The sequence below is a fragment of the Nannobrachium achirus genome (assembly GCF_963921795.1).
Source record: "Nannobrachium achirus genome assembly, chromosome: 16".
Taxonomy (NCBI): Eukaryota; Metazoa; Chordata; class Actinopteri; order Myctophiformes; family Myctophidae; genus Nannobrachium; species Nannobrachium achirus.
The window spans coordinates 38,985,680-39,009,826 of record NC_137823.1 but is presented as its reverse complement, the minus strand read 5'-3'; the positions used below and the strand labels follow the sequence as shown (position 1 = coordinate 39,009,826).

The 24,147-nt window shown below is 41.5% G+C and overlaps 1 protein-coding gene across 1 annotated transcript in view; it reads left to right on the top strand.

Moving 5' to 3' along the window:
- The window catches only part of xrn2 (5'-3' exoribonuclease 2), a 37,771-nt gene extending 14,054 nt beyond the window's left edge, over window positions 1-23,717 (top strand). Inside the window, exons 19-31 of the mRNA XM_080744905.1 lie at window positions 3,064-3,171; window positions 3,479-3,568; window positions 3,885-3,957; window positions 6,196-6,279; window positions 7,107-7,207; window positions 7,404-7,483; window positions 8,060-8,116; window positions 8,368-8,436; window positions 9,198-9,338; window positions 10,698-10,834; window positions 18,581-18,659; window positions 21,340-21,577; window positions 23,072-23,717. Of these exons, the coding sequence (XP_080601031.1) occupies window positions 3,064-3,171; window positions 3,479-3,568; window positions 3,885-3,957; window positions 6,196-6,279; window positions 7,107-7,207; window positions 7,404-7,483; window positions 8,060-8,116; window positions 8,368-8,436; window positions 9,198-9,338; window positions 10,698-10,834; window positions 18,581-18,659; window positions 21,340-21,577; window positions 23,072-23,134 (1,320 nt within the window). The 3' untranslated portion in view covers window positions 23,135-23,717. The remainder of the gene's footprint in view (window positions 1-3,063; window positions 3,172-3,478; window positions 3,569-3,884; window positions 3,958-6,195; window positions 6,280-7,106; window positions 7,208-7,403; window positions 7,484-8,059; window positions 8,117-8,367; window positions 8,437-9,197; window positions 9,339-10,697; window positions 10,835-18,580; window positions 18,660-21,339; window positions 21,578-23,071) is intronic.
- The last annotated feature ends 430 nt before the right edge of the window (window positions 23,718-24,147 follow it).

The window sequence follows — 24,147 nt, the reverse complement described above, 5'->3', positions numbered from 1 at the left end:
AGTCGTTCCCATACAGTATATATCAACATTATTATTCACTTTTTTAATAGTTTTTCAGAAACCCTTTTTGCGAATCCGCCTCAGGTCAACATGGGTTTGCGCTAAAGTGTCGTCCCCACACGTATAGTAACCCAATGCAGTGTGTGTGTGTGTGTGTGTGTGTGTGTGTGGACATTGGAGGATTTGCGTGGTGTAATTGGGCTGTGTGCGTAACGATGGCGACAGTGTGGAGCCACATGCTCGGCAGTGAGCAGGAGATGTCCCTCGAGATGGAGGGGGCTGTCTCTGTGTGGATTAATTCTCATCGTGAGGTCCTTCTCTTCTGGGGAGGGGGAGGGGGGGGACACAGGCGGAGACGTGTCTGATCGCCTCTGTCGCACATTCACGCTTCCCTGATGAGCCCGAGCTTTAAAAGCCACATCGCTCACGGAGACGCAAGCGCTGGCGCGTTCCACCAATGACCGCTAACTAACAACACAGTGGTGGGAGAAGTATTTCTCTGATTTTGGACTTGAGTAAAAAGTCGCAATACCGCAGGATAAAAAAAAATCTTTGTTACAAGAAGTAAAAGTTTCACATGATAAGAATCTTGAGGCCGATTCTACAGATGTGTTCTATAATCCTAACAGTTTTCTGAAAAATAGATGTTCCTATATCAGTGGTGATCAAACTTTTTCATTTTGTTCCAACTTCCAGGGACCCACCCCACAGAAGCAATGATTTGAATTAAAAATGTTTGCTTTAAAAGAATATATATTCAAAGATTGCTAAAGAAAGTGACACGGATGCTGTCCCAGTGTTTATGGGTTTAAGTCAAAGTATTACCATCAAAAACATGAACGATGAGGATTTTACAGTGTAGATTGTGTCTTCAGAGATGTGGGTCCTTGAGATGAAAAGGGCTGAAATGTCTGTGTGCAGACTTCACATTTTGGCCTGCGGGTGGTGCTATAGGCAAGGTCATTGGGTCACTCAAATGGTTAGGGTTCATTATCCGAGGAGCAGGAATGAAGTCTTGAGAACCGTTTGCTGGATTGCCACGGAATCCGTTGTGAACGATGTTGCTCCCGGAACAATTAACCCTACTTATTTTGGTGACCCCCGTGGCCTTCCCTCTAGTGCAGTGATTCTCAACCTTTTCCATCATAAGGACCCCCAGTTTAACACACTTACTGCCAGGATTCTGAGCGTTTTTCACCAACCTTTGAACAGGGGGTTCGGGACCCCTAGGGGGTCCTCAGAGTTACGACAATTTTTTGTGTGATAGGATCATGTTTTTTACATTAAAGGGGAGGACCACCCATTTTCAATATTGAACTATGTCATTAATATGGAGTTGTGTGGAAATAGAAAAAAAGTTCCCCCCCTTCTGTTTTGCCTAGAACTGGAGGATTGATTTTGGGGTTTGTATTGTAACATAGTTGACATAGTTCAATATTGAAAATGGGTGGTCTTCCCCTTAACCCTTTGAACCCTATAGCATCCCTATTCTGAGTAGAACATTAGCAAAGAATAGCAGATCTACAAGCTTACAACACCTCGCCCTGCGAGGCGTTGTAAGCTTGTTGATCAGCTATTTTTGGCAAATAAATTTGTATAGGGGAAAAAAGAGCAGACTAAAGTATTTGACAGTTAAAGTGGTTAAATGTCTGAAAATACACATTACTCCAACATGATGACAGTGCTGTCAAACAAGTCTAAGAAATCTATGAACATTTTTAATCTGCAACACATTTCTATACAATATGTAGTGGGGGTCCCTGCTTCATCCCTCTCTCAACTAAAGGGTCCCTGGCCTGAAAACGTTGAAGACCCCTGCCATAGAATATAAACTTTAAGCATCATTTTGGGCATGCAAGTCCTACCAAGCAGCTATGTTTTGTCCAATAAAATTCATTCCTTTAGAAAGACTGAAGTAATCTGCGGAGATATTTAAATGTCAGCTGCAGCAGTCAACCTGGGATCTGGGATTGTATTTTAATCTTCATGGTATAGAGGAACTTGTCTGATAAAGGGCAAAGAGAAGAGTTTTACACAGGCTCTGTCTGAGGTGGTTGTCCATCCTTTCTGTTTGCTCGCCAGTAATGTGATCAGCCATGTGGATCATATTGTATTCCACGTAGATTTTTTTTTAACTCCTCAACATCAACAACCTACAGATGAGAGTACCCATTTATCAGCTTCGATTTATAGTTTTGAAAAAGGGAAAAGAAAAAACTAACTATAAAATAAAAACCCGTCAAACATTTGCATATAAGAAAGAGGCAACCTTTGTGAAAATAGCCACTCTACAAGCTAACATCGCAACGAGAGGTGTTGTGAGCTTGTAGATCTCCTATGTTCACTATTTATCTGTGGAACCCAATCAAATAAAAATGTAATGCCCTCCAAACTCAGGTCCTCAGTTCAAAGATGATTAAAATGTTTTGGGTGTCACGGCCTGAAAAGGTTGAGAACCACTGACTTTTAAAGGCAGTGGATGAAGATCCAGTCACTTAAGGCAGGGGTCTTCAACATTTTCAGGCCAAGGACCCCTTAGTTGAGAGAGATGAAGCAGGGACCCCCAAAATCTGTTCATAGATATAGTTTCATCTTTTGACAGCACAATCATCATATAGTGTCATCTTTTGACAGCACAATCATCAGTGTATTTTGGATTCATGTTAATGTGTGTTTTCAGATATTTAACCACTTGAACGGTCAATATTTAATAAACTTGACCTTTCACTGTACTTGGTCTGCTCTTTTCCCCCTCCAAAGCTCTTTGACAAAAATAGCAGATCTACAAGCTCACAACGACTCACAGCACGAGGCGTTGTGAGCATGTAGATCTGCTATTTTTGGCTAAAGTTCTCAGAATATAGACACTAGGGTTCAAGTGGTTAATATAAAAAAATAGAAAAAAGGTTTCTATCACACAAAGATTTGGAGGACCCCCTGTAGTAACTCTGAGGACCCCCTAGGGGTCCCGGACCCCCTGTTGAAGAACCCTGACTTAAGGGATGCGGTCAGACCGTATCCCAGCATGCATCTGAGACCATGTGTTTGTGTGCCACCTGACAGGGCTGTGCATCATGGAAGTGGTACTTCCCGTTCCACTACGCTCCGTTCGCCTCCGACTTCAAAGACATCCAAGGAATGTTCACAGAGTTCGAGAAGGACACCAAGCCGGTGAGAATTCAACTTTTCCCTTTCATTTACAGTTTGCTGCTGCAGGTAAATGTTTTTTGTACATGTTCTGTTAAATGGGCTGCCAATGTGCCAGCAGACGGTAGTCAGCAGTATTGTCAATGGCTCACCTAAATCTAGGGTTTCATGGCCCCTTAATCTACAGTCAAGTCTAAACCTCAAAGGTCCAAAATGCTGGTAAATGTTTCTCACATTTTTGTCAAATCCCCAAATTGACGTGGCTCACCTGCCCAACAGCAACGATATGGATCATGTTTCTAATCTCCTGCGTGCTTGTTGATGTTCTCAGTTCAAACCCCTGGAGCAGCTGATGGGAGTGTTTCCTGCGGCCAGTGGCAACTTCCTGCCAGATACATGGAGGAATCTCATGAGCAGTCCGGTAAGTTCATGCCAGTGTTGTTTAAGTTGTCTAAAACTATGACCAAATGATGATGTCCTCAAAATAAACTGTACATTTAGTCCACTAAAACTTTTCAGATGATTAAAATATTATGACAAACTAAATTACATTTTATTCAAAGAACTATGCCTAAACTAAATCAACATTTGCAGTCAAAATGTACACTGGTTCACACAGTGAAGTGAGAAGATGCTCAGCATGCGACACCTCCGTGTGACGCAGCATCATTCCGGCCTAAGATCCATAAGTATAATCGTTTGCATTAAATATTTCCTGTAATCTTTGTACGAACCAGGAGTCCTCGATCATTGACTTCTACCCTGATGACTTCGCCATCGATTTGAATGGCAAGAAATACGCCTGGCAAGGTAAGCTGTTCCTTGTTTTACTGTGCATCCCTAGCGGCACTACAGTGAAAGACTGGTTTTCTGCCCTTGGGTGTGAATATGTAACTTTTCTTTAAGACTGGGCAATATTTGGATTTAAATGCTGGAAATTCAAATCTGGAGGTGAACAAAAAACAATGCCCATGTTAGAATGTTTGTACAACTATCGCTTTCCTCCACTAATCATGATTCTTCAATTACATTCTGCTACATGTACAGCTGTTTCCATATAGATATATGAAAAACTGATATTATCTGGGTATATGTAATTGGGCTTGCAAAGCTGGTGTCATACTGGGATGCCCCTCCCCCGGCAGCCATTTTGAGAGGGTCGGGGGATATATACTAGCTATAGTAGCAGGGCTTGACATTAAAGGGATATTTCACTTTCAAAAAAACTTATGGTAATTTTATCGTCTAATCAGGCTTTTATGAACACCCTGAACAGTTTTTAATTTGCTTGATTCAATATTTAGATATTTGATGTAAATGTTGCCAGGCCCTCCAGGCCCAGGGCCTCTACCCACACACACCCATTGTAACTTTAAACTTCTTTTTAACCATGATAGATTCATTAAAAACACCCATTATTTTTTCTGGTGATTCCTACTACCCTCCTAATATGTGAGCAGGCCGTGTTTTTTCGAGAACTTTGTTCATCTATTTTTGATAATTATTTATAAGTATTTCATTTTTTCCATTTCCCCCAAATAATTATTAAAAATAAATGAAAAAAGTATCGAAAAAACACAGCCTGCTCACGTATTAGGAGTGTAGTATATGAGACATCAGAAAAATAATGAGTTTTTTAAATTAATCTATCATGGTTAAAATGGAGTTAGAAGTTACAATGGGTGTGTATGTGGAGAAAAGCCCATAAGGTGTTTCCCTGTTGAAAGTGGAATATCCCTTTAACTTTTTGAGGCGCAGTGTCATCTGGACAGTCTTTTTATTCATTTTCTCCTCTTTTTTTTGGACAAATAAATAAGACCCCCTTGGCCCCCTCCACTCCATAGTCCATAGTCTGCATACAGCACAAAGCTGCTAGGAGCATCACAGAAAAAGTGAAACCAAAAGCCACAGCTATAGTAGCAGGGCTTGACATTAACTTTTTGAGGTAGAGTGTCCTCTGGACAAGTACATTTCCCTTTCACTTGTCCAGGCACAAAAGTCACTTTGTTAATTTGCCATCTCAAAGTCTTTTTTTATTTCTTTGGACAAATAAATAAGACCCGCTTGGCCCCCTCCACTCCACAGTCCATAGTCTATCCAGCACAAAGCTGCTAGGAGCGTCACAGAAAAAGTTAAACCAAAAGCCACAAGTACATTTAAAAATGTTCCTTAGAGCTAGTACGCTGCATGCATGCATTGAGGCTCAACTTTATTTTTTATTTGATTTTTTTTTGCGCTGCAGAAAGGCTCATAGACATTTGGCTTGTCCTGTTGTCCGGGACAACTATAAATCCTTATGAACAAGTTAATTAAAAATGTACTTGACCGTGAAAAATGGGTTACAAAATCGTGGGATAAAGATTTAAGGAAAAATAATTAAATATACTTGTTGCTTTTGGTTTCACTTTTTCTGTGATGCTCCTAGCAGCTTTGTGCTGTATGCAGACTATGGACCAAGGAGGTCTTATTTATTTGTCCAAAAAAGAAAAAAGAGAGAAAAAAAAAGAATAAATAAGACTGAAATGGCAAATTGACCAGTTACTTTTGTGCCTGGACAAGTGAATGGGAAATGTACTTGTCCAGATGACACTGTGCCTCAAAAAGTTAATGTCAAGCCCTGCTACTATAGCTAGTATATATCCCCCGACCCTCCCAAAATGGCTGCCGGGGGAGGGGCATCCCAGTATGACACCAGCTTTGCAAGCCCAATTGCATGTAAATATCTGTTAACCACAAACCTAGCAGCCCTATTTTGGGCATGTTGTCATAGGCTATTTTTCTGATATTTTAACTACGGTACTTCAGTAAAGCACCATTGTACAATGAAGCGTAAAGTTACTGTAGAGGCAAAATATGAGTGTTATGCACTGAACAAGGTTCAGCTACAGTCCTATGACTAACTCAGACACGTTGCTTGAACAAGGTTCAGCTACAGTCCTATGACTAACACATTAGACACGTTGCTTTAGCAAGACAACGGAAATGGCCTTATTTGTCCTTCCTTTGAACAAAGTGTGGGTTATTAAATGCATTTTCTGTTGTTTGAAGGTGTGGCGTTGTTGCCATTTGTGGACGAACGCAGGCTAAGAGCGGCCTTGGCAGAAGTCTACCCAGACCTTACCTCTGAAGAGGGTGAGTACACATAAGAGGGTGACATGTCCCTCTAGCTCTAATTCTAGCTCTAAGGCCCTGTTTGGACGACAACGGTTTCTAGAGAAAACAGCAAAATAAAATATCAGACGCGCCTTCCGTTTAGACCAGGGGTCTTCAACAGGGGGTTTTGTCTTCAACAGCTTTGGTCTAGAGGGGGAAAAGAGCAGACTAAGTACAGAGTGGAAGGTTACGTTTTTAAAGTATTGACGATTCAAGTGGTTAAATATCTGAAATCATAAATTATCTGATAAGGTAGTGGGGGTCCTTGCTTCATCTCTCTCTCAACTAAGGGGTCCTTGGCCTGAAAACATTGAAGACCCCTGGTTTAGACTGCAACAGCATTTTTGCAAGTGAAGCCCTCTTCCAGAGTGGAAATCTTTGAAAATGGGGGAAATGACAAAACGGGTGACATCATAACTCAACGCTGGCTTACACCACATATGGCGCTATTACGTCGGTGTAAACAAACGGCTGTGATGGGAAGTACAACGGAAGTGGTTCTACGTGTTTGCGTGACGGGTCTATCTGGCAGCACGTTACACCGCGACCTAGCCACCTGGCATGCACAGTACACTTTGCCATCTCTGTGTAAACGCAGAATAAAAAGTGAGAACGCAAGAGCACTTTGTCATTTTCTGTTCTGATCCTTACCGTAAATGTAAATGTGGCATGAATACTTGGTTTTGCTGTGACTCTGCAACAGAGGGTGAGTTTGTTTTGTGTTGCTGTGACTCAGTGACAGAGGGTGAGTTTGTTTTGTGTTGCTGTGACTCAGCGACAGAGGGTGTGTTTGTTTTGTGTTGCAGTGAGGAGGAACAGCCTGGGCAGTGATATGCTGTTTGTAGGGAAGAACCACCCGCTGTGTGACTTCATCCACGAGCTGTACCGCTCCGAGTCATCTGTCCAGGTACATGACAACAAGCACACACAATGCACTCCTTTAGTCGATCAAAATGAGTAATCAAGAAACTATCGATCAACTTAAAATTAAAGTGATTTTGGTGGAAAACATTTGAAATGTTTCCCCATTAACCCCCCTTCAAAGTAGCGAAAATAGCCAGTCTACAAGCTCACAGACGTGTATGGTTTTTTATCTCATCCAGTCAATAGAGATGTCACCTGAGCTGTGTCATGGAATCCAAGGCTTATTAAACCTGGACAAAGACCCCATCCTACCAGATAAGTAAGGAATACGCCCACTTCAGTTATATTTTTTGTCCTACAGCAGTGGTTCTCAACCTTTTCTGGACCAAGGCCCACTTGAAAGTTGGCTCACTTGGCTGTGTGCATTTTCAGAGCATTTCTATTGTAATAATCATTCAATCAATTGTGTTCCGGCTTGGATCAATGAAACCAATGCAGTTTGGTTTTAAAGAAAAATGCCATGACTGTCTCACAGCAGTGGTTCTCAACAGGCAGTTGACAAGCACTTGGAATTGTAGGAGTTGAGGTGTACATTTAGTTTTGACTCGTTTTCACTGACAAATATTCTCCTCTTCCTTACATTATTCGACAATCTGGCCAATGTTTGACCTGTTTTTATAGTATAATTTGTTACTTTTTATTCAGTGGAGGTCTTTTTTTCCCCCTCTTTCTTTTGAGGCAATAAAAGGGTCTTAAAAGTCCTTAAATAGTCACTTGACTGTGATTGTGGGACCCCCACCCCCATGTTGAGAACCACTGTCCTACAGCACATGTACCTTGTCCTGGTCCAGACACTGGGACTGATGACTGAGTTTTTGTTTAAATCTTCTTTCAGGCCGGTGGAGTCTCCTATACCCACGCTGCGTGACATCACACACAACACCGCCATCGGGTAAACACTTTGATTTATATCTCAGAACTACGCATGCGCACGTGTGTGTGGGTGTGTGTGGGTGGAGGGAGAGAGAATGTGAAAGATGGAGTTCTAAAAATGGAGAAAACAATACAGATGTTTGCATGACATGCATAAGGCAGGAGACAAAGAATGTATACTGAAAATATAAGTAAAAAACGAAAGTAATCTTTTTCCAGATGAAGAATTTACCGACACTGTAACGTTTATTTGTTGTGTGTTTTCTCCAGGATTCGGTACCAAGACCCTCAGTTTGCTCTTGGACATGTGTTCAAAGCTATCGTCCTCCCTGGAGCCAAGTGAGTCATTGTAAATGTCATGTACCTATTCAGGATTCAAATTCAAAAATGGCAAAAGTAGCAGATCTGCAAGCGCAAAACGTGACGCTTCAAGCTAAAAAAAAAATATGCAAGGTTAAATTATGGAGGTTGGAGTTTTCTGCCTGACGGCAACGATATTTTATCTGCCTAGTTCAGGTGCACAATGCGTCGCAGAGGCATCGAGAGCTGGTACCGTAGATGGGCTATTTTCTGTTATTTTAAGATCAGAGCATTTGAAGTGGTCAAAGTAGCAATATGTTCTGAAACATCTTCTATAAAATCTTAATGGTTTCAGATATTTCATAAAAGCAAAAGTTAAAGACTCAAATCTGTGATTTTGTCGCCTGATTGGCAGCAGGTAGAACAGCAAGAACAAATATTACTAAAACATCATCATTTTAAATATTTTGTTTATTGCACCAGTGTGGGGTGCTCCTTTCCCACTTTTCCCACAAATGGCACATTAGGACTTTGTCAAACAGTTTTCCAGTCATTTTATTTTCCTTCAATCCACAAAGACGGTAGTAGAGAGCGATACATGCCACCCTAGGTGTGTTTATCAAATATTTTACAATGTAAATCAGTCAGTCAGAATCCAGCTCTGGAAACTATCCCTTTTTTTAGAATCAAAGTTCATGTTTTTAATGACATTCCAGTGTTGTTATAAACAATATGAGAAGAAAAAGGAAAAGCAGGTGTTGAATTATTGTTGTTGTTGTTGTTGTTTTACTCTTGTTCAGGATGCCTGAAAAGTCGTTGAAACCTGGTGACTGGGAGAGAGGGAACCAAGGAGGCAACAGAGGAGGCTGGCAACCCCGGCTAGGGTTCAATCCCAACAGGAAGCAAGTCCACCTCGACCAATCAGGTTTCAGGGCTCTCGGGTAAGTTACCCACATTTCATGGATCAGTTAGACCAGTGGTTCTCAACCTGTGGGTCGGGACCCCCAGGGGGGTCCCCAAATTATAATTTTTTTTTTTTTGGGGGGGGGGGGGGGGGGGGGGGTCCCCAGATGTTAGGTAAATGTTAACATTGTTTTCTCACTCAACAGTAAATAAACCAACAAAGTATAGAGGGTATCTGAACATTTCTAAAGTGACAATTTAAGGACTTAATACCCCTAAAATGACAAATTGAACATTTGCAACGCCTCGCATTGCGAGGCGTTATTATGGGGGTCGCGGCCTGAAAAGGTTGAGAACCATTGGTTCTTTCTTGGTCTGGTGATTCAGTGTGTAACAGTTAATTATACAGTGCACCTCATAAAAGAGTAAATGGCAATAAGCAGCTATTACCCAAAATAATATTGGCCTCTGACAACCAGCCAACTTAATCTACCTTAACTATACCACATGACGGAGTCCTTTTTTAAATTAACTGCCACTGAAATTAACTTGCGTCAAGTGTGGAAATAATTGATTTGTAAAACGTGACAAATCTGTTTGATGCTGCCGTGTTGGAATGCACCAAAACACTCTCTAATGCACTCACACCAGGTTTCACTGCATTGTGTGGGAAAACATATGGAAAGCACATCTATGAATAGAGATGCACTAAAAAAAACACTGACTGCGCCAACCCTGAAATTGTTTATGAACGTAAAATAACATTGTTGTGCGTTACGGTTTAGGCTGTTGTCACAAGCATAAAACCAAGCGCAAAATTGTCAATGTCGGAAAAAGTGGCTTGAAGTGAAGTGTGCTTTTTAAAATGATAGGAGCTGTTGTAAGTGTGTTAATGTCTCATTTCCGCTGAGCTGTCATGGTCATGGTCTTAAGCTCTTTAGTCCAAAATGCTGATATTCTGATAAGAAACGGGCACGATGGAACATCTGGCCCTGTCCCACTATCGCGTGTTGGAGGATCGATTATGGAAGGAAACAAAATGTATTCATTCCTCTTCTGTTTTCTTTCCTTCAAACCAGTCTTTAACGGAGAGATTTCAGCCAGTTACTTGGGTAGAGTCGCTGCCAAAGAAATCTCCTATGCCGTTTCCCTCTCAGCTTTCCTACTGTCAGTCTCGCCTTCACAGTCTCTCGCCTACACTGTCCCTCTCAGCTTTCCTACTATGTGTCTCCGTCACTGTCTCCCCCTCAGCTTTCCTAATATTTGTCACTGTCTCCCTTTCAGCTTGCCTACTGTCTGCCCATTCTAATGTTAACAAAACAACGTGATCATTTTAACATTGTGTTCTCACACATAATGTGTCATAACACTTAGACGCTCTGCGTTGTCATTTACAGTCACAGCCTGAACAGAGGAGGCGGGCCACCCGGTGTAGGGCAATACAGCAATGCCCCGCCCCCTGGCAACTATGGAAACCAAGGAAACTACCGAGGAGGAGGAGGAGGTGGTCACCGCCAACATGGACAACAGCAACGTAAGGACCCCCCCCACACACACACACACACACACACACACACACACACACACACACACACACACACACACACACACACACAAAAGGCATGCTCCCAGACTTGGATAACGTTGCTTTTGGGCAGAAATCTTGTATCTCACACAAAAGTAGCAGATATGCAAGCTGGAAACGTGGCACGAAGCGACTTCTTTTGAGCTTGTTGATCTGCTATTTAAGCGACTTCTTTTGAGCTTGTTGATCTGCTATTTTTTTTTTATTATTTGAACCCTGAAAAGTACCAGTTTTGTAAATGAATGACGTACCAGTGTCAACACAGGAGTAGCAAAAACAGCCCATCTACAAACGCACAGCTCCCATTTGGTTACATTTTTTACATTGTATAGAGTTGACTTAAAAGAGAATTCCAGACTAGTGTTTCTATTACCGTGATCTGATATCACATCCCTGGACAAGTGGTAAAGTATAACAAATAAGCGTTTTAGCATTGTAACCACTGCACATCGTAGCTCCGGTGAACTCGACATGAATAGATAAATAACTCTACCACTCGTCCTGGGAGATGATGACATCAGAATTAAGGTAATTAAAATGCTATTCCGGGGAGGGGATGGTCAATGGCTAATCGCACGCACGTGTAAGAGGTCGAGAGAAAGAATGGTAGAGTAGGTATGGGACGATATGAAAATGTCATATCACGATTATTGTGACAAAATAATTTGTGATTTACGATATTATCGTGATAATCAAAATCCAATTATCCTGGGCGGAACATTTGCCAAAAAATAGCAGATCTACAAGCTCACAACGCGTCGCAATGTGACGCGTTGTGAGCTTGTAGATCGGCTATCTTTTGGCAAAGACATTTGATGGAGTGAAAAGAAAAGTCTGTATATTATTAGTACCTTTTACCAATTATAGAGGGCTTAAGTGGTACCGGATATGCAGTTCTGCAAATAAAAGGTGAATTGATGCCAGTGCATGACGGAGGACGATATCACAATAAATTAAATCTCCACGATGCGATTATTGTGAGTGTTTTTTATCACGATAAACGATAATATCGCGTATCGTCCCATCCCTATGGTAGAGAGACTCTTTGTCCTCCTGTCTGACTTTGAAGGTGACGTACAATCAATCAATGTCCTTCTGAACGCGGTGCTCGCGTCCCAACAGGGGCAACTCCGCGCTATCCCGGAGGCCCTTGATGCAAATCAGTATGTCGGCTCCTCCGGGACTGTGATTGTCCACTCTGGGTCTTAAACTTGCCAATTAGTGCAAAGCTCTAGCAGAGCGGCTTTGTGGCCTGAAAAGAGTCATTTTGATAAAAGGCGATCATGGTGGAAAGTGGGCGTGGGCCGTCTGTAATTGTCGGGCAATTTAAAAAATACATATGTATGTTTTGTTTCTGTGATCGGCTGGTTTAATTTCATATAAGATTCACTTATCAGAAATGTGGAGTTGTTGTGCTGTTGGCAATAATCTTTCTTATTCATTCCAATTTGACTGATTTATTAACATTACAAAATGTCAATGCAAGTAAGACTTGATTTTCCTGGGGTGGATGCATAAGTGTTATGTTTAGTCTAATCATCATTTTTGTAAATCAATGCCGTACGCACAAAAGCCTCAAAAGTAGCAGGAATCCACAAGCTCAAAACCGTTTGGTTCCAACCGACAGAGACGATATACTTTAGTCTTATGACAGATAGAAAAACGTTGTGAGCTTTGTTGCAACACTCATTAGTGGAAGTGTTACAGTGGCCTGCGGACGGTGCACATACTGTATATTTGGCACTGGTCCATGGTTTTGGGAGATTGGCTTCAGACACACAGAAGACCCTCTTCTAGACAGCTTGCCTCTGAGGAAATGTTTTTCAAAGTTAAAAAAAAGAAAGAAAAGAGAGCAAAAATAGCCTTTTTTTCCTCTTCTTTTTTTTTGATCACCCACAGTTTTCACTTGATTTCTTAGAGGTTTGATAGCTTATCTCATTGCTTTGTAGGTGAAGTTAAACTGTTTTGATCCCCTAGGGGGGAAATGGGCTATTATCTCACTAGTAATCCTAACTAGCATAAGGACCAGTTGCATATAATATCTTCAATTTAATAGATGGGATTGATTGATTCTCCTGTCGCAGAGGTCTGTCTAAAACAAATTGTAAAACTTTTTCCTTCCATAATATTACCAATCCCAGGAATGGGATTAGCCCAGACAAGTAGGCCTTATTCAGGGCCCTGACGAGCCCTGCTTTTGTCCAGATAGCACTTCTCCTCTGGACCAATGGCCAGGCTGGCCCAGTAATCAGTCCTGGAGGCTTTTGGTCCGCTGGGCTTTTGTGATGCTGGGGGTCCGGGGGTCCCCCTGTTTGCTGATTAGCGGTCTGCGAGAACAGGGTTTGCTAATGAGATTGTCGAGTGGACGAGTGGGCTGGATGCCCACACACACACACACACACACACACACACACACACACACACACACACACACACACACACACACGTTTGTATTACCATGCTTGTGAGGACATCGATAGGGAATGGGATAGCAATTTTAATTTATAATTGTAATTCTCCTTCCATGTCAATTATAGCCCGAACGCTGCCTGCGACATATTGTGAGCTTGTAGATGAGCAGTTTTTCGGTGTGCAACTTGATATGAGTGTAAATCAGGCAGTGTTTCGGTGTGCAACTTGATATGAGTGTAAATCAGGCATAACTCACACCATAATGGCTAAACCAAAACTTCTAAATGCCCTAATCCAAACCCCCCAACCTAAATCTCTTCCCTAATTGTAAACCTAACTCAAACACTTTAACCATAAAACAACCATTCTGACTGAGGAACCAGGAACATTGTCCTCACAATGTCTATTTCTCAAATTCTACCATATACTTCAACTTGTGAGGAGTGTATGGACATTTGGCCCTCATAAATGATAGTAATATGGTCTTTGTCCGGTGGAAACATCATATGTCCAAAACTGTTACTTTTCAGGATGCAAATAGATAAAAATTGCAAAAGTTGCAGATCTGAAAGGCCAGAACACGTCGCTTCACGCCTCGTTTCGAGCTTGTGGATCTGCTACTTTTGACGCTTTTGTGTGACGCTGTAGTATGATCAAGTAGGGCAGGGGTCTTCAACGTTTTCAGAAGAAGGACCCCTTAGCAGCTGATAGAGAGATGAAGCAGGGACCCCCTTTACATATTTTATAAATGCGTGATGCCGATTTCATCATAGATAGCTTGATAGACTTGTTTGACAGCACTGTCATCAGGTATGTTGGATTTATGTTTTTAGTTAACTTGATCTTACACTATACTTGGTCTGCTCTTTTTTACCTCTACACCAAACCTATTTGCCGAAAATAGCCGATCTAGATTTTTGTCTAAATTTCTTCTCAGAATTGGGATGCGAGGGTTCAGTTTGTTAATTTAAAAGAATGATCCTATCACAAAGATTTGGTGGCCCCCCCTGTAGCAAAATTGAGGACCCCCTAGGGGGACCCCATGTTGAAGTGGGGTGTTAATTCTACGAAAAAACTAAAAACAAAAACTCGAAAGTAAAAATATTGAGATAAGAGGTTTCTGCCCGACAGCAACAACATAAAAGAGTGTGTATACATACACACACACACACACACAGACCGTCTCTCCACCATGATAAAAGCGTCCGGGGAGGATCCTGATGAATAGAGGGATGAAGCTCAAAGTTAACCTGCCACTTGTGGCGGCGGGGCTGCCTCCCGCGGCGACGTGTCAACACAGAGACACTGAAACATGCCGGGGGTCTTTGTCCGCCCGCGTCCCACCAGCTGGAAGCTAATAACCCACCAAAAGCAGCCTCCACTGGGGACCATTGTCGTCCTAAACAACAGCACTGACACCAGGTTTTAATCAGGGGCCACGGAAAAGTTACATTTTATCATCCCAACCTAACCGACCAACCGCAGTGGAGGAGGAGAAAGTGTGAATGATTCACGCTATCAGTCCGTGGAAGAAGTACTTTTTTACTGTTATACCCATTTAGACCTATTCTAAAAAAATCTTCTAAATCTTTTCTGATTCTTTTCTGAAAAATGTATGTTTCTAGAAAAACATGTTTCTATAGTGGAGGTGCTCAAACGTTTTCATGTCATGAACCCCTAGAACTATATGTATTTGTCCGCAGACCCATCTAAAAAAAGATGTAGATCTGCTATTTTAGAAAAATCTTGAAAATTAGACTTTTGACCCGATTCTATAAGTGTCTTTTGTATCCTAAGATTTTTTGAAAAACCTATGTTTCTATGTCAGCAATTTGGCTAGCCATTGTCAAAGAAAAGGTCCTTTTCACTTAACTGGAGCTCAGTTAGTTTGTTCTTGAGAGACTGCTGTCAGTGGTTCTCAAACCTTTTCATGTGAAGGACCCCCAAAATGATATGTATTTGGCCACGGACCCCCCATCTCAAAATATTTAGTTCCAGGGACCACCCAGAAGCAAAATTTGAGTTACAAACGTTTGCTTTGAAAATGCATGTATTCAAAGATTTGCACACATTTTCACGACTTTTTCAAAAATAACAGATCTACAAGCTTGCAGCGCGACACTCGGTGCCGCGCTGTGAGCTTGTATATCTGCTATTTTTCACTGGTTAAAGCATTCAATAATTCTAGGCCAATTTATCGAGCAAAATACATATACGTGTTTGTTTTTTACTGTTACTTTCCTGGCCTTGGTTCTTGCAAACCCCCCCAGACTCCTTAGATGGACGAACTGGAGTGCTGGTGTTGTCGCTGGGCCTAATTTGAAAAAGGCTTGGGAGCGAGACGTGCAGTTGTTTGTGGCAGGCTTGTAATCCCGGGCGTTAATAATACAGTGACGGCAGTGTGTTTTAGGGATTTCAGGCGTAATCCTTTGTTGCCTTTTGTCTCAAGCGGAGCGGCTGCCCACAAGCCTTTTCAGATCATTGATTCAATAGATTGACAGGTCTGCTGTGTAAAAGACTCAGTTACTGCTGTCCTGCTCAGTAAATGGCAGATTTACAAGCTCTGCCACGGCCATGTACTGCATGCAACACCAGCGTTCTAATAGGTATATATATAAATCAGGCCAACTTTTGCAAAACACATTTTTGGACACTGCTCCTACAGATTTTAGCCTAAAATCACGCAAAGCTGTACACATCTCTAAAGTCATGTCATCAACATGGATCTGTCCCATTTCCCATATTCCCTCCTGATTGGCTAAGATTGCCTTCTATAAGTTTGTGTATGCGACCTGACGATCGCTTATCTCCCGATTAGGGAGTCTTATGGTATTTATTACATGCTTTTCACATCTGACAAAACAAGCTAAGTAACTCCCACATGGTGTGCAGGCATGCACAAATGTACACATGAACAAACACAATCTTGTGTGTTTTTTTTTACAAACATGTTAACCACTTAAGCACTTTAATGTTTCATACAACAGATATTGAAACTTATCAGATTTACACGTTTGCAACGTGTCGCATTGTCGCGAGCTTGCAGATCTGATAGTTTCACAATTTTTCACTTTTAAAGATTCCCCCCCCCCAAAAAAATGCTAGTTTCACAATTTTTTAAAGATTCCCCCCCAAAAAAATGCAAGTCATGAGACTTTCATGTGTAAAATGTGAGAGAACCTCCCAAACAGACGAGGGCTGTTTGAAAGGTAAGCTTTTAACTTTGGGAGGTACCCCTTGTGGGGGCAGGGGGGGGGGGGGAAGCCCAGTTCAGGAGGATGTAGTGGAGTTCTAATTGGGGTCCGGCTGGGTGGTCTGTTTGAAGTGGTGTTTGTGGAGCAGATAACCAAACAGGACAACTGAGTGATAATGGGTTATGACCATGTAAGAAGAGCTGCTCGCCTGCTTGCTGCTAATTGTGTATTGTAAATGTATGGATTATTGAGACAATTGTGTATTGGAAAATGTACACTTTTATGGAGAAAAATACTGCAGGGTCTTTAATATCTGTTTTCTTTAGGGCCTGCAGCTAAAGATGACTTTATTTGCAGATATGAAGAAGGAAGGCACTGGCGCAGACTCGGACAATTAATTCATTATTTTTATAAATAACATTGTGCAGGCAAATAACGCAACGTTTCTTTCGATGTCAATACATCTTCAGGTCAGATGTATTGACATCGAAACGTTGTCACGTTATTTGCCTGCACCCTGTTATTAAAAAAGGCTTTAATTGCTCCAGTGCCTGACTTGTTCATACTCACCAGTTCCGCTCCTGAGATGCACCAGAGCGGCCTGAATTTGGAACCCCTTTGTGGGATGGGAGTTTTTTAATCATAATTTACCTGGGGACCCCCCCTGGAACCCCCAGACCGCACTTTGAGAACCACCGCTATATACAAACAAGTGCTGAGTTTTGCAGCTGGTCATCGCCCTGGCAACGGTGGAACACGAATGAAGCGATTTGCTACTTTTTTTTTTTGCCCCCTCCACCCCCCACCCCAACCTACGTCTCTCTGTCTCTCTTTTCCTTTTTTAAGTGTCTTTGTAAAGGAGCTCGCTGTGATGGAACCAGGGGTACTTGAGTTTACCCACAATGCCATGGGCTGAATGCTTATTTCATTTTCTCAACAAGACAAAATGCAAATGGTGTGTGTGTGTGTGTGCGTGCACGCTGGCTCCATGTTGCTCTCTCTTGCTCTCATCGCTCTGTCCCTCTCTCTCGCTCCCCGCCTCCGTACACACCCCCACACCCCTCCACTGTGATTTGCCACACTGAATAGAGCTTACCTATTTATTTATTTATCTCTATTATTATTACCGCAGCGACTGATTGGTTCTGTATTATCGCCCATAAAAGATTTAAAATGGTGGGTTTATAGATATCTGGGTTAAGGCTGAGATGAATCGGGTCATAACCACATTAACCCTAGTAGCGTCTCTTCTTTTTGTTGCACGTCGGCGAATTGATTCTAAACAATTCTGGCCAAACAAAAGCCCCCCCACCAGAGGACGTCCTCATGATTCATTGTTGCGAAAACGATGTGTAAAGGGAGAAAAGTGATATGGAATATGAAATGTTTGTCTGCGTTTTGGTGCCGTTTAGATTTCTGCCTCAGACATTCAAAAGTAAATCAAATGGCTGCGTGGAGTTTGTTTGTGTGTTTAATTCATGAAGACTTGACAACGTCGCTCAGTAGAACCATTTATTGAAAGCCCTTTTGTCATGGATTCAACGCAACACAGTTCCTATTAGGGATGGGACGGTATGAAAATAAATTTCATATCACGATTATTGTGCCAAAAGTCAAGATTTACGATATTATCGCGAGAATTAAAATCCATTATCCTGGGGTGGAACATTTGCCAAAAAATAGCAGAGCTTGTAGATCGGCTATTTTTTGGCGAAGACATTTGATAGAGAGTGAAAAAAAGACTATCAAGTACGTATATTATAAGTACCCTTTACCAATTGTAGAGGGTTTAAGTGGTACCGGATATGCAGCTCGGCAAATAAAAGGTGAATTGATCCCAGTGCATGACTGAGGGCGATATCACAATAAATTAAATCTCCACTATACGATTATCGTGAGTGTTTTTCATCACGATAAATGATAATATCGCATATTGTCCCATCTCTAGTTCCTATTTTTAAAGTTTCTTTGTGGTCCATGTTTAAATAAAAGGTCCTACTGTATGTTTTTAATGCCACTCTCTGTAGCAATGGGTCCTTAACTCATCAACACAACCTAACCTCATGAAAACTGTCTTTGGTTTGTCCAGATTCCAGGCAGCAGCAGCAGCAGGGTAGCAGCTTGCTGGGCGTTCCTCCACTCTTCAATCAACAGCAGTCGTTCCCAAGGTGAGAGAACGATAGCCGTGTAGGCTTTTCTGTTAACTTCTCCTGTAGCCACGTAGACTTTTCTATTAACTTCTCCTCTAGTCAAGTACACGCTTTGTTGTTGACGTCTCCTATAGTCAGTTTGGCTTTTCATTAAAGATATGGTCTCGAGCCAACAGTCAAAAGATCATAATTTTGACTATATCTGTCGCTTTGGAAGAAGCTGTGTAGAAGGTGTGATAAGTCAGCAGTTTGTCTCTCTGTCAAACACTGATGTAACTCAAATTTACACCCTGTATGAAGTTTAATCCGAGATTCCTCTGTGCAAGCTTCCCTGTGTCGGTGAGTAAATAAAGTGGTATACCCTCCCACCCCTAGAATTAACTGTAATTTAAACATTCTGGCGTCTGAAACTGGTTGCTCATCCCCATAGGAATCCACCTGCAGCCTCCGTGGAGGGTGGGAGTTGGTCTTTTTTTTTCTTTTTTAACGTGAAGCTTCTTTTCTGGTGCGCTAAGACAGATTTCTCTGGAGGAGGTTTGTGTAACTTAATGAGCCATCACTAATGCTGTTGAGGTTGTATCATCTCTGCTACCCTTCTATTGATTCTCTCTCCAAGAACGGGTTCCATTGTGGCTTTGTGTCAACCTCGGGTCACTTAGTTATTACCCTGACGCACTGAAAACAGTTTCTTTAGCTACGTTAAGAAAGCGGATCCTGAAATGAAATGAAATGCATTAGTGAACTTTTTTTTTTGTGAGGGTGGCAAAAAGAGAGGGATTATGGATTCCAGCGCTGTGCTTAAGCTTGCCGTTGGGCAAGGATGTGACCTGGTTTGGTAATCAGGGATGGGAACTGCTGAGTTTGGCTTTATTTATTTTTTATTCCAGCCTCCTTTCCTTTGCCTTTCCTTTCTCATCCTTCATTGCGGTGAATGAGTTTAGACTTTTAATATGGTCAGGGTTTGCTTACGGATCGACACATTGTGTCGGCCGTCTGTGTGATTGGAGAGCCTTGGCTGCGTGCCGATGTCAACGGAGCAATGTGGTGGACTCATTGTAAGCGTAGAGAGGACAGAAACCTGTCGGTGGGGGGAGAACGGATCGTCGCTGTCGGGCAGAAACCTCTTATCTCCTTATTAACTTTTTTGGTGTTTTTCCGTAAAATTAACGCCCTACTTGATCATACACGAAAGCATGAAATGTAGCAGATCCACAAGATCGAAACGGGTCACTTCATGCCGTGTTTGCTATTCGCAGGTTTGTTATTTTTTGAGTACATTGAAAACCCTATATAGTATATAAATTGAATATCAAATTTGGATGTGTTTTTTAACTTTAACGTAACTTTTAAGGTGGGATTCTTTCACTGGTTCTTTTTCCCCATTTCCTGAGAAGTTACTGTAACACTTTTGGACATAGGTTTCCACGCCGGCCGCTACCGCGATATGTTTCATTTCATACTCTTTGGTTCTTTCATGGATCTAGGAAGCTCTAAGTCGTCCCGTACGAGTGGCTGTTAGATCCCTTTGAGGCCTGGATCGCGGGGTAAATGGCAGTCAGCGGGGGGTCTCGCTGAGGTCACCTCAAAGTTGAAACGATAGAAATTTCAAAAGGTCTTTCGCTCCTTTTGATCAGTGGCCATCAGCCATACTTGACCATGATTGAATGGAATCCCCCTTCACCCTGCACGGACTTAACCAGGACTAATATAACCAAAATTCAGTAACGGAGTGAAAATGGAGGATATTTTATAGAAGTTGGGATGAACTGGGTAACTTGGGGGGAGGGGTGCACGTACAAAAACAAAAACATGTTATATATTGTTGCTGTGGGGTGGAACCTTGTATGACCAAAACTGTTATTTTTCAGTAAATGTTTTCACAAGAACTCGTTAATACTTTTCATTGGTTCTATCATAGAAGCAACAGACAGACTTAATCACTTAACCACAAAAAACAAGTAAACTAATGGGGACAGTAGAAGTTGTCTTTACCAACGCTTTCCTCTATTTAGACGATGAAGGAATCTAATTTTGAATAAATACTTTGTAGGTAAATAAGTATACATTTCATGGCGCGTAAACAACAAACAACTACCGTCATCAGACCCATATTTGGGACTCCTCTTCATTGGATTCAGACAGACTGCTGTCATATTTAAATACTGAATCACTTTTTCTGGTGTTTACTGCAGCTGCCTGCAAGAATTATTAGTTAAGCTAAATCTACCAGCCTCGCACAATGTTATTTTTTAACAAGTTGGCTTTTTTCAGCTGTACTTTCAATAGCAAGCCTGCAGAACCCTCTATTTTCACAACTTGTTCTTTAAATCGTCTCAGTCGCGTGGAAACCTCATATGTCCAAAACCGTTAACTTTTCAGTATTCAAAAGTAGAACTACAAGAGATCCTAAACGCCCTGCTTCTTGCCGCGTTTCGAGCTTGTGGGTCTGCTACTTCTGATGCTTTTGTGTGACGCTGTAGTATTATTCAGTAGGGCATTGGTTTACAAAAGAAAGTTGGAATATTGCCTGACGGTATTTTTTTGTATTGGAATCCTGAAATGTAACATTTTGATTTAATTTCAAACGCATTCAGTTATATACTCATGTTAACTTTATGAACCTAAATACAAATACATAGGACATAAAAAGCATTCAAAGTTTTGACAACCACTGTTATTGTATTGCAACCCCTCACAGACCACCGTACGGAGGAGGTGGAGGAGGAGGAGGAGGAGGAGGAGGTGGAGGAGGTGGGGGTCACGGAGGCTGGGACCGGGCCATGCAGTCCCAGCAGGGAGCCTACAACCAGAACCAGTCCCGTGGAGGAGGTGGAGGAGGTGGAGCAGGGAACTACCACCAGCGCTATGACCAGCAGCAGCAGCACCAACGCAGAGACGACCGAGGGGGAGGACACCAGCAGCAGCAGCAGCAGCAGGTGAGACACAGTCCTGATGCTGTGTCACCACATTGTCACTTTAAAAGGCAGTGGTTCTCAAACCTTTTTTGTGCCAAGGACCACCCAAATGTATATGTATTTGACCGGACCCCCTTCTGAAAAATGTTTTGTGCCAGGGACCCTTGGGCAAAACATTTTCCGAACATTTTCGATATTTTTCAAATAATTTAAAACATAGCAGATGTTATCTGCTATTTTTGAATAGCCAACATATATATGGTTAAAGTGATTTAAAACTATTGTGATGTTATATTTAACTTTTCTATTGCTGGGGACCCCTAGAAGCCACACCTACATTAACTTCTTCAGTGCCATATTTAATGTGGGACCTCTTATATTGCCAGTTCGCCAACAAAGGGTTTAAAAAATAGTGTGCACGCTGGTGCACACATTCGTGCACAGATCATGCACTATGCATGTGCATGCTTTTCACAGCTTTCAAACAAAAAAATCCGCTTGGAAATCCGTTCAGGCATTCAGGAGAAGGCAGCCCTTATGTTTTCTTCAAATGTAAACAAACATGGCTGCCATGTTTGAAAGATGGGGTTGGTATGGGGGTTAAACATGCAATTTCGCGATCGCGATCATGGCTAGTACACTGTTGGAGGTCCAAATCTTTATTTATTTTTTTATTTTTTTTAAAAGACGTCCAGAAGACGTCTGGCAGGGAGGTCCATAGTTAAAAAGACGTTTTTATTATAGAAAACGTCTTTTTTGGCAGGGTATGAGTTAACACGAAGGATTTTGCAGTGTAGAGATGAAAACATATCGTATCAAATGGGGGTCTGTGGTCTAATAATGCATATCAAACTGGGGTCCTTGAAATGAAAAGTCATTATATCTGTGGTCTGACCTCGTCATCCACTTGAGTTATAGAAGGCCTCAATGGCTCCTTGTAGAGTTGCATAAATATTGAGGATTTTACAGTGTACAGACTGGGGTTTCAGAGATAAAGAGATTTTGGCAGGGGTCTGCTCTGGCCTCATGCATAATAAAACTGGGGGTCCTTGAAATTAAAATCACTGCTTTAGATTAGTCCTGAACCAAAGAACCCATAGTGTGGCATGGCCAGATCAATATCACTGTGTAGATGTTGGTCAATTCCCTTTTTTTTTGTTCTGCTAAAGAAACCATTCTGTAAATGAATGTGTTAATAAAGGGATATTTCACGCATTAAAAGGACATTGTAATGTGTGAGGGGGGCCGTGATTTTTCAATTACCCTTTTCATTGAATGGACTTAACCAAGTCTGTAACTCTTTCAATCAGCCAGACGGGCCTGCAACCCATCACTCTCACAGACACACACACACCAACCACACAGGCATACACAAACCTTTACACAGAAAACTAAAGCATACATACAGGCGTACATTGTGACCTCAAATTGCATTTTGAGTTATGGGGGTTCTTGAAATTAAAGGTTTTGAGGACCCACTGTGTTACATGACGTATCAATGTTTTTGTTTTGCAGGGTTATGGCTCCAGGGGAGGCTATGCCGCCCCTCCACCTTCTAGGAGATACAACTGGAACTAAAATGATACAAATGGACTCGTGTGGCCAGGATTTTGTACATGAAGCTCTTTCATGTCTGTCTGTTTTTCCCTCATTGCTTATTTGTGAAACATTTGTTTTTTTGCTCGCTCAGTGCTAAAAGTAAAAATGTATTTTTTCGTTTACTTTATGGACGTCATGTGAAATGGGCTACAAGTTCTAGTTATTGACGACAACTGTTATTGACAGTTTTTGACAATTGTTTTGTTTAGTTTTTTTCCCCCTTCCTTTGAGATTTTGAGAGATTTCTCCAAACACGATGTTTTAAATTTGTTACATCATGTAATAAACATGAGTTTAAAATCTTAACTTGTGATTGGTCATTCTCTTCCAAATCAAAGTGATTAATTTTTTATTACTTTTATTTTATTTTATTCTCACAAAATTCTGAATTGATTTCTCATATTTATTTGAAATATTTGGTATTTTACTGCAGCTATAAATCGATAAAAATCCAATACAAGTCCAATACATAAACTAATAATTCTGAAGTTCAACAGTTGCAATGTCTGTTTGGGGTTTCAAAATCATATCAGTTTGCAGTAGCCTATTTGTTTAATGTAAGCATTTTAAAGACTGCTTTACGTTAATGTTGATATTATTTGTGATTTGTCACATTTTGTCAGCAGGAAGAGTTAATCCTATGGCCGTTTTGTTGCATTCTCTCGTCCTGTATTGACCACTTGACCAGTCTAATTTACTATCAATGTTTACCTACTGAACAATAAAGTGAAATCAACCATTGTGTTGCATTTTCCAAGCATAAAATCACTCTTCCAACCTATGTAATGCAGATAATATGCTGGGTCATAGAAAACACTTATTTTGACATGTGACACATTTTACTCCAGTTACTCCAAATCATTGTTTCTCAAAGTGGGGTCCTGGGACCCCCACGGGTCCTTGAGAGGGTTCCAGCCAGGAGGGCCCCAGAAAAGGTAGCTAATATAGCATCGCAATCATTTGTTTTTATCCATTTATGCGTTGGCTATTCA